The 9,929-nt window shown below is 39.5% G+C and overlaps 1 protein-coding gene across 1 annotated transcript in view; it reads left to right on the top strand.

Moving 5' to 3' along the window:
- The first annotated feature begins 791 nt into the window (after positions 1-791).
- The window catches only part of ttll5 (tubulin tyrosine ligase-like family, member 5), a 47,072-nt gene continuing 37,934 nt past the window's right edge, over positions 792-9,929 (top strand). The window contains exons 1-10 of the mRNA XM_073483178.1: positions 792-890; positions 3,413-3,519; positions 3,979-4,061; positions 4,882-4,988; positions 5,265-5,395; positions 5,508-5,590; positions 7,990-8,059; positions 8,140-8,224; positions 9,626-9,727; positions 9,824-9,915. Coding sequence (XP_073339279.1) covers positions 832-890; positions 3,413-3,519; positions 3,979-4,061; positions 4,882-4,988; positions 5,265-5,395; positions 5,508-5,590; positions 7,990-8,059; positions 8,140-8,224; positions 9,626-9,727; positions 9,824-9,915 — 919 coding nt within the window. The 5' untranslated portion in view covers positions 792-831. The remainder of the gene's footprint in view (positions 891-3,412; positions 3,520-3,978; positions 4,062-4,881; positions 4,989-5,264; positions 5,396-5,507; positions 5,591-7,989; positions 8,060-8,139; positions 8,225-9,625; positions 9,728-9,823; positions 9,916-9,929) is intronic.

The following is a 9,929-nucleotide window of genomic DNA, read 5'->3' as shown; positions in this document are numbered from 1 at the left end:
GCAGTAATAAGCAGATTTGTCTGGTTTCATTCGTTATTTTAATTCAGTGCACTCGTTCCAGATATCCAATAACTAAATGCTAACACTTAGCATCTTAAACTGAGTGCACTGGCTCTCTTTCTGTTGGACGGTCCCTCTGGTCTCACCACTGGATAGATGCAGTACTTTGGACAGGTGGACAAATAAATATTGTCCGCGAGTGCGCATGCGTATTGCTCTGTTGCCACTCAGTTGTTGTAGTTACCAGGAAGATTAAGCGCGATGATCAATTGGCCTTGGAGATACCAGCTAGCAGTAAGCAGGCGCTCAGGCATAACGGCAAGTTGACATTGGTGTGTGTGTGTCATTATCAAATCGTCTTCTTCTCTGACTGAGCTGACTGCACCTGGATAGCTTCCGGAACCTGAAGGAACATGTCAGTAATCGAAGTCTCTGTTTGCTTACCTGTCTGTGTTTAGTCCGACCGTCTTCTGTCTGTTGTGTCGTTAATAGAAACATAGCGTCAATACATTCATTGATCAGCAGAGCTAGAAATCAGCTGTTCTCGACTGACTGTGTGCTAGCTCAATGTGAAGAAATGCTTCAGCCATGCTCTTTGTTAGTGACTCGTAGTAACGTGGTTATTAATGTGGTATTAAGCACGAATAGACTGAGAGCTGAGTTATTCAGTGACTGGTTTTATTATTGCCATCACCTGAACCAGGACCTCAGCATCTCATCTCCCATCTCATCCATGTTTTTGCAGGTGGAGGCGAGAGGTGTCATGATAAAACCTGCACACTTGATCCCAGGAAGACTTCACTGGGCAGCTCGTCCCCTCTAACTGTGAAGATGCCAGCTGTGATCCGGGATAAGGAGGACTCTGAGTCCTCCTCAAAGAACGAGCATGAGTAAGTGTTAACACAAGTACTACAAATTGCAGTTTTGCAGAAGACTCAGTCTACTGTAGAAGATGAAATGATGTTTTCTGCTGTCATGTTTATGTTGCTTGTGGTCAAGTCAGTTTTATTTAGCCCAACATCACATATTTGCCTCAAGAGCTTCTGCAGTCTGACGCAGTCTATCCTCCTCGAATAAGAAAAAAGCTCCCCGGAAAACTCTTGAACAGGTTTTTGCCATGCACAGCCAAATGCAAAATCACCTCAGAGTCGCCTCAGCTGTGATTAGCCTCTAAATAACAGGTCTGTGCAAACTTCTACATCAGAGCATACTCAAAACATACTCTTTTGTGGGAGTATTTTCTCTAGATACTTATCCCTTGATATGTTTGTGCAGTCTTTTTTGTTAGACAATCATAAACCATATGATATCATAAAATAATTTGTCTTTATAGGCTGTTATGTAACGTTGACCTTTTATGGCCAGTGTCACTGCAGTCTTTTCTCGATCTGATGATTCATTGATGTTAATGTTTAACATTAGTGTCACATCATCTATTTGGAATTTACTATTAAATGCTGTTATGGCACATGAATTAACGCGTGGTGGATGATGGTGGAGTGATGTTAAACATATGAGACAGTACATTTGCCATGGAGATGTTATTCATACGCCTTCTTTCATATTGAGAGCACCACGGAGATGAGTAGGACATTGCTCACAGTCCCCGCATCTTAGTGCCAGCTAAGTTCTTAACCCACTGATCCTCCTGGAGAGTTTAAATACAGGATTAAAGTGACACCATGCCGACCAAAATCATTTTTCTTTTTTTCTTTGTCTTTACAATTTGCCATGGTTTATTGATTGTGTAATCTAATCAATGCAGGATTACAGAAGATGCCCTGAGCCCTTTAATAATGTATGCCATGATACATTTAGACAAAATTAAGCCTTGAGCTGGCTTTCATTTTGCATAATTGATGAAAGTTTAACTGAATGAGAGCGAAGGGCATCATCTAACTCTATATCATAGCTGCAACAGTTGGTCTATGTTATCCTGTTTCTGCCAACTAATTCCCTCTTAAGCTATTCTTAGTCATACCTTACTGCGAACCACTGTGCCACCTGCTTTCAGACTAATTTCCAACCACTGAATTAGTTTGGATTGCTTAGTGTTAGGGTTTAACCTCCAGGTGACCAGTAGAACCAGTCAAATCTGCGAGCCTTGATAATTGGTCTGTTGATGCCAGGATAGGTGACCAGTGCTGTTGTTTTTATTTGACATTAACATGTTGTAAAGGTTTATGACAGACAACCCTAAATAATGCAAACAACAACAGAGGATAGAATTACAGCAGGGCAAATACAAGAGGCACATAGCACACATGAAGAAAAAACATGTATGTACATGTACTACACATGTTCAGTATAAGGCAGGCCTGGAGATTTATACTTGTCTTAACTCAGGTTTTTATTGTATTTAATAGATACTAAAACAACATTAACATAAGAACAGATGCTTGATAAAATTAGCATTAACAATCTCGTGCAGATTTTATGTAGGCCTATCAGACATTCATGCATTCAGGGTAGATTTTTACATTTCTAGAAAAGGCACTATATGTTGTTCAGTCTGTTCTAGTCAACTGATGCTCGTAAAGTGCCTACAGTAGGTGTGGCTGTCTTCATTAATGTTGTTAATACAAGAGAAGCAAGAACTTTGTGTATTTTAAAAACGAACAGTTCATGTTTCCAACATATTCAAACAAAAAATTCAAGGTCGCCTGTCACTTTAACTTCTGGAGAAACGCCGATGTTCAGGGAGTGAGGAAGGGAGTTCTTCTTTGAAAACATCGCCTTGTTTGTCAACATTTCTACATTGCTAAAAATGTTCCTGTGATGGCAACAATTTGGCCTTTTGTCTCAGACCTTTGACATCTTTTGTGTATTATATCTCAGTAGTCATGATGGTGGTTTATGTTGAAAAATAAACAACAGATAAATTTGATCAGAGTACATTGTATGAGGGCGTGCAACAAAGCCACCATAATGAAAAAGCTATCTGCTGTATTGTCTGACATACCTAGGGGCAGCAATTGTTTACATGCCTCTCCTCCTTATCAGGACTGTCCATGCCTGATTGAGCTCTACCCCATCTTCATGCTACCTTATCTTATATTTATCCCCTGATAAGCAGGCTGTGTCTGGTACTATCAGACAGCCTGCAGTTTATCAAGGGTGTTTGTTAGTTCAGTATGTGGGTTTGTTATTGCTCAGCACCTCCTGAAACTGTGTGTGGTTCTGTCCCTATCTGCCTGACTGAAACAAACACCACGTCAGGATACATTCCCCCGGCATTAGGTAAACTACCCTGATTTTCATCCAGGAGTCCATCTCTATGATATTGTTACTTGGAATATTTACTCTGTATGAAATGTTGGATTCTCCAGATTTTTTGATTTTCGACTTTCAGAACATTTAGAAAATCTCCCTCTAACTGTGACTGTGCATCATCTTATTGTTTGTCCACTAGAGACCATTCCTGCATTGCCTGGAGCGGCCTTAGGAAGACCACCCCAGTTCTCTTGTTTTTCCCTGAAGCTGTTGTCTCAAAAGATGCCAACACCTGCTCTGCTGGAGGTACGCTACAATTTGTTAAAGACAGTGATGGAATGTAACTATTTAGTACGTTTACTCAAGTACTGAACTTTAGTTGGATTGTGAGGTATTTTTTACTTTACTAGAGAGCAAATACAGTACATTTACTCCGCAAAATTTATTTGGTAACTTTACTTTTTAGTTACTAGTTACTTTGCAGATTGCTTGCTTCATTAGGGCCAATGTAGCACATTTTTAAATTACAAGGTACAAGGTTACTTTGAGCATCACAAGCCGAGTGCCATCTAGTTCCATTATATTGGAGAGAAAGCAGACATTTATGACCGATATTTTTAAAACTCGGCAACTCACGCCAAAGAAAAAATATGTATTTCTGATTTTGGGGTGAACTGTTCCTTTAACGCTACAAAATGACTAAGAGAAAAGATAAAAATGATGATAATCACAGACTATGGATATTTTGTTGTTTCCTTTGCTCAGAGCGATATCATATGGCCTTCAAGATTGTGCGCACAGAGAGCCGCCTGGTGCGAGAACTACTCACCAATCACGGATTCCATGAGGTAATGTTCTCCACTAAATCGTGCAAATTTAAGAGATTAGCCTAAATCTTGTAAAAACTCAATTGTTTTTTAGCTGCAGGAGCTATTTATATACCTCTCTGCTGTGTAGGATGAGGGACTGTAGAGCTGTCTTTATTTCCTTTGATTGATAATGCCGATGTCAAAGCCCGGGAATGCACCCATGGAAAAAAAATGGCTAAATGACCTCAAGAGAGCATTAATCCTGTTTCACGAGGGCACACAATCCCCATTATTGCTCTTTCCAAGCAGTTACAATTAATTCCTTTTTTATTTCATTTCAATGCTTCTTGACTCCCGCTAACCCATCATCAAAGGCAGACGAGTGTCTACCACAGCTGCGACAGAGCCAAACTTTAATAAGCCTTTATTACAAACATCTGGCTCTCCCCTAGACACTGAACGGCCATGTGAACTCTGCCTCCTAACGAATTGTTGGAATAAAACAAAACAAAACAGATAGAATGATTTGAGGGTGATGAAAATCTGCGAGCTGGCCCTCCTTTTGAGATAATTACTAAAGAGCAGGCTGTATTTCTTCAGGTTAGTGGTAAGGCGTCTGATCTGCTTCTTAGATTTAATTTCACCGAGCTGTCATATGTGATTGACATCAGAATATAATACTGCTGTTGGTGACTGGAAACTCCACAGAGCGCGTTCAGAATGAAGAGCAATGGCTATACATGGTTTTATGCTTTGTTTATAATCCCTTTGCAAAGATCATTTGTTCTGTGTGTGTACTTAATCTAAATGATCTGATCCAGTATGTCAGTTAAAGTCAATCATTCTGTCTGTGCCTCAGGTTCACCAGAACAGTAACGACTTCAACCTCATGTGGACAGGGTCTCACCTCAAGCCTTACTTACTACGCAGCCTACAAGACTTCCAGAAGGTCAACCACTTTCCCAGGTATAATATAGTGCTCAAATGTGCGTGTGTATTGCCACTGTTTTCTGCGTTATAAATATCACCGCCGAGCCGCTCTAAGCCCGTCAGTTCAGGCGGTGTGTTTGTTGGCGTCCACTGCAAAGCGTTTTGTTTGGACCAGTGCCTCTCTGAAACACGAGATGAATCATACTGTCAGGCAGGGAGCGATCTATTGCTGTTATGTATGCATTTATTTTTGTTCTGTCAGTGTCGAAGCTGTAGAGCAGTTTTAAAACCGGAGGCTCTGCTCAATTCCAGGTCGTATGAACTGACGCGCAAAGACCGCCTGTATAAAAACATCCAGCGAATGCAGCAGACTCACGGCTTCAAAGACTTCCATATCGTCCCTCAGACTTTTGTGCTTCCCTCTGAGTACCAGAAGTTCTGCAGTAAGACACTCTCTCAGTTAATCCTGTCTTTATGATATGTTTGCAGTCATTCTACATGCTACATTTTTCTTCCTGTCTGAATCTCCTTTTGTCTCTCCTGCCTCAATCTCAGATTGTTTTGCCAGGGACAAGGGTCCATGGATTATAAAACCAGTAGCATCTTCAAGAGGGCGAGGCATCTACTTGGTCAGCAATGTGAGTGATTTTTGCCCACAGGAGTTTCAGCTGTTCAATTCAGGGATTCCCACCTTTTTTGGCTTGGTTGTCCACACAATGGTGACACCTCATCACAGGTCATGTCCTCAGTTTAACCAAAGAAGTTGTTATCACCATATACAATATAATGTATCTCTTGATATTTTGTTATCCCCTCAAAAGCACTTCATAGATACGTGGACGGGATGACAAAATCAATTGTCACAATGTTTTAGTTCAAATATTGAATATTGAATAAATATTGATATTGCGACAATATTGGAGGGATGACTCCACAAAATGACAGTGAAATCTTTGATAAATAATCATCAGTAATGTTGATATAATGAAAGAGGGTAAAGATAAGAGTAAAAACAAGTAGAACAGTTTTAGTTGGTTAAAATTATGACATCACTTTACTGTAATGCAGCCTTTAAAACCAGGAAAAGACAACACTGATGTTTGTTTGATAAGATTCTTAGAGAGAACAGTTCATTAGAAATAATAAATGAATGATAATATTTTATTGGACTTCAAAGCTCTGAAAGTAAGTGGACCTTTTGATAAGAACTATTCAGTTAAAATGTTGTTTATTATCTTCCTTAGTACCCTCATTCATTTCCTTTTTTCTTGTGAGATGTTGCTGTCGCCAAGGTCAAGAACGAACCTTCAAGCTCATTCATTACTTTTGTGAAACTGAAATATTTTTTCTTTTCCTTCCTGTCCATTAAATCTGCAAGTTTGCTTGGGAACCAGTGCTTTATTACCCCTTTCAGATTGATGCAACCTGTGTTTTTCCCCAAAATAAACCCGTGTTTGAGGTTGGAGGGAGTGGACCAACAGGCGTTTGTATAGATGGGGAAATTAGTTCAAGTTTTTGATATGCTTTATGTCTGTAAATGTGTTTACAGTAGGGCAAACTTATTCCTGTCATTATTCTATTATTCTGCAAAGTATTGTTTAGCCTTTGCCCTGAAAAATTGTGAGAAATAGTTTAAAATGACATCTTCAGATTGCTTATTTTACTGAACCAACAGTCCCAAACCCAAAGACTCTTTATTAAAATAAAGAAGTCTCTTCTTTAAAGAGGTCAAAGTCACTTTAAAGCAGCTGGGACCTGCAAATGTTTCGATATTTTTGCTTGAAAAAAGACTGAAACAATTAATTGATTATCACAATAGCTGGCAATTGTTTTTTCTTTCCATCAACTAATCGATTAATTGACTAATTGTTGCAGCTCTAGTTTATAGCAGGTAAAAGCCCTCTGTGCTGAGTGTGAGCTCTGTATTAGTAAAACTGTGTGTTGAAGAAATAGTTTGACATTTTGGGAAATAAACTTATTTGCTTTTTTTGCTGAGGGTGAGGTGAGGATATTTATACCACTCAAAAGTATAACTTTGAAGCCACAGCCAGCTGATGTTATTTCAGGTTAGGGCAGCCTGGAAACAGCTAATCAGCTTTCCCTCTGATTCATGCGTTAACACGGAGTCACATTAAAGTCAAACCTGGTGGGAGTTAACCTTAAGCGCACTGACTTACTAAATAAAATGCTAAAATACTTTGTGAACTGAAACAGTCAGCTGGCCAGATGTTATTTGTGTGTGTGGGGGCGGGGGTGTAGAAATACTTTGAAATAAGTATCAACCAGCGTTTGAGACATTAAGTGTGGAGTAAATCACACTCCTCCAAGGCTCTGGCTTTTGGAGGAGCTCAACAAGGTTCTCACTCTTGGAAAACATATGCACAATTCTTCTTCTTCTCAGGCATTTTTATGAAACAGTGGAAAGAATGTCAGCGATATTTGGAGAGAAGAAAGAAATACGTTCATTTTTTTTTTTTGCTTCAGGTTTTCTCTGAACTGTAGCCAGCACTGAGGTTACCCCCACACACACCCCTCCATCCCCCATCCCATCTCTTCTCAACTTCACCACCTGCAACACATTTCAACCTCATAAATGACCCATCTCCCACCACTGGATTGTATTTTTATAGGCTGTTATTTAACATTGACCTGCTATGGCCAGTGTCACTGCAGTCTTTTCTTGATCTGATCATTCTTTGATGTTAATGTTTAACAGCAGTGTCACATCATCTATTTGGAATTCACTATTTAATGTCTGTGTTATGGCATGTGTCTGAACGTATGGTGGAGGACGGTGGAGTGATGTGAAACACAAGAAAGGGTACATTTGCCGTGGAAATGCTATTCATACTCTTTCTTTCATATTGAGAGATGTTGACTGAGTTCGTCCAGTTGAAAATCCTGTTTAACTTCATCGCTGTAGTAAATTATCTACAATCTTAGTTGTTAGCTGCTCAATTAATGGTTAATTAAAATAATAATTACTGCCTTCATTCATGAGTATTCATGTGTATTTGATTTTGTGTGTCATCCACAGCCAAATCAGATCTCAATGGATGAAAACATCTTGGTGTCTCGCTATATTAATAACCCACTACTGATAGATGGTGAGTCCCTCTTTGCCACTTAATAACTACGGACAGACGCAGCTAATCTGTGTAATCTAATGTTTTGTTTTTGTTTACAGAGTTCAAGTTTGACATGCGGTTGTACGTGTTGGTAACTTCATACGATCCACTCCTAATCTATTTGTATGAGGAGGGCCTGGCCAGGTGAGCTGTGTGTGGGTTGTTGCATCGTTTGTGACGTTATTGGGATGATCACTGAGCTACTTTGGGGCGAAAATGTTATCTATAATGAGAGAACATCAACTTGACCTGAATGTTAGCGTTGAGAATAATTGACAACATATGTATTTTACACATATGGAGTTTAAATAGTAAAGAAAATCTGCCATTAATTATGAGCACTTCACAGTGATTCGAAGGTTCAAGGTACTTGTATTTTAAATATTATAGTTTTTATTCCTGCAGTTGTCTAACAGCTGTAGTTACTAGTTTTTTCAGATTACAATTCTACCTTTCCTGTCCAGAGAATATCATATATCTCCACAGTTGCTGATTTTGAATTTGAATTTTGTGATAAACTGAAGAATTAAGTGTTTGTGTGTTGAGAAGATTCTCCTACCTCTTGAGCTATTTAAAATAGTAGTAGTAGTTGTACAGCAGGTACTACAGTCTTACATACAGCATCCAATCATCCAAAAGAGAAAAGACAAGGTACTAGTACCTGTCTAATAATGATATTATAGGCCTATTTATCTAAACTGTTAAAAAAATGTACAAGGTGCAAGTCATCAAAACAGTGACTTGAGTTGATTTGAGTCCATGTCACTATGACTGGAGTCCACATTTGTGATAGTAGAAGTAAAGTAGTAGATGCAACTACCCAACAATGTATAAAGTAGTTAAAATCCACCACTGGTAATCAAGCTCACAGTTTATAGCTGTCTGTTGTACATGCGAGAAACTGCCTGCTTTCTGCACTTGACACACATCCACTGGTGCTCACTCGATGCCCAGAAGAGGGCAGCCTTCACTTTCCAAACCAAGAGCTGTTGAGTGGTGACTTTGAAACAAAGCACTCTATTGTTCCAGTTGTAGGATGTGCTCATCAAACGTGCTGATTGGTGTAATTGCACCATATTTATTGGAGGTTGGTATTTAGAGCAAGGATAATTTATTAATCCAAGAAGAGGCTTTTATCAGGCACAGAAAGGTCAGGAGAGGGTAGATGATTTATGGAACGACTGGAGGGAAGTGCTAGAAACAAGAGTGCCACTGCCCTCTTGTTTGCTGTCTTAATTATCAAACTGTGAGCAGTTAATCACGACCAACTTCTGATTCCCACTTTTATCTCTTGACATTCCTTTTGGGTTGTGTTGGTATTCAGGTACGCACAGTGCGTGCCAAGGAATTCTCATTATTGCACATGTGGCATCCACTCCTCTCAAACGCTGCCAGACACTAATCTCTCTCCCAAGTGCCCCAATCATTCAGTCAAGTGTGAGCCTCATGAATGTGGTCATCATGGCAGAAAGATATATTATGAAACTGTTGGATGGCAAGTCAAGTTTTCTTATTCTTGTACAAATAAACACCGTCTCTCTCCAGGTTTGCCACAGTCAAGTATGACCGGACTTCAAAGAACATAAAGAACACATTCATGCATCTCACCAACTACAGTGTGAACAAAAAGAGCAGCGATTATGTCAGGTAACATACATTCAATGCAGAGCTGTTATGGGAAGCCGGATTGACTCATCCATTTATTGTAACACGAGTGTTTGAAGTGCATTTCTTCCTTTTCAGCTGCGATGACCCTGAAGTTGAGGATTATGGGAACAAGTGGAGTATGAGTGCAGTGTTGAGGTATTTGAAGCAGGAGGGGAAGGACACCACATGTGAGTCAAACCTT

Source organism: Pagrus major, chromosome 16, assembly GCF_040436345.1.
Source record: "Pagrus major chromosome 16, Pma_NU_1.0".
Lineage (NCBI taxonomy): Eukaryota > Metazoa > Chordata > Actinopteri > Spariformes > Sparidae > Pagrus > Pagrus major.
This window is presented reverse-complemented; position numbering and strand designations above follow the sequence as displayed.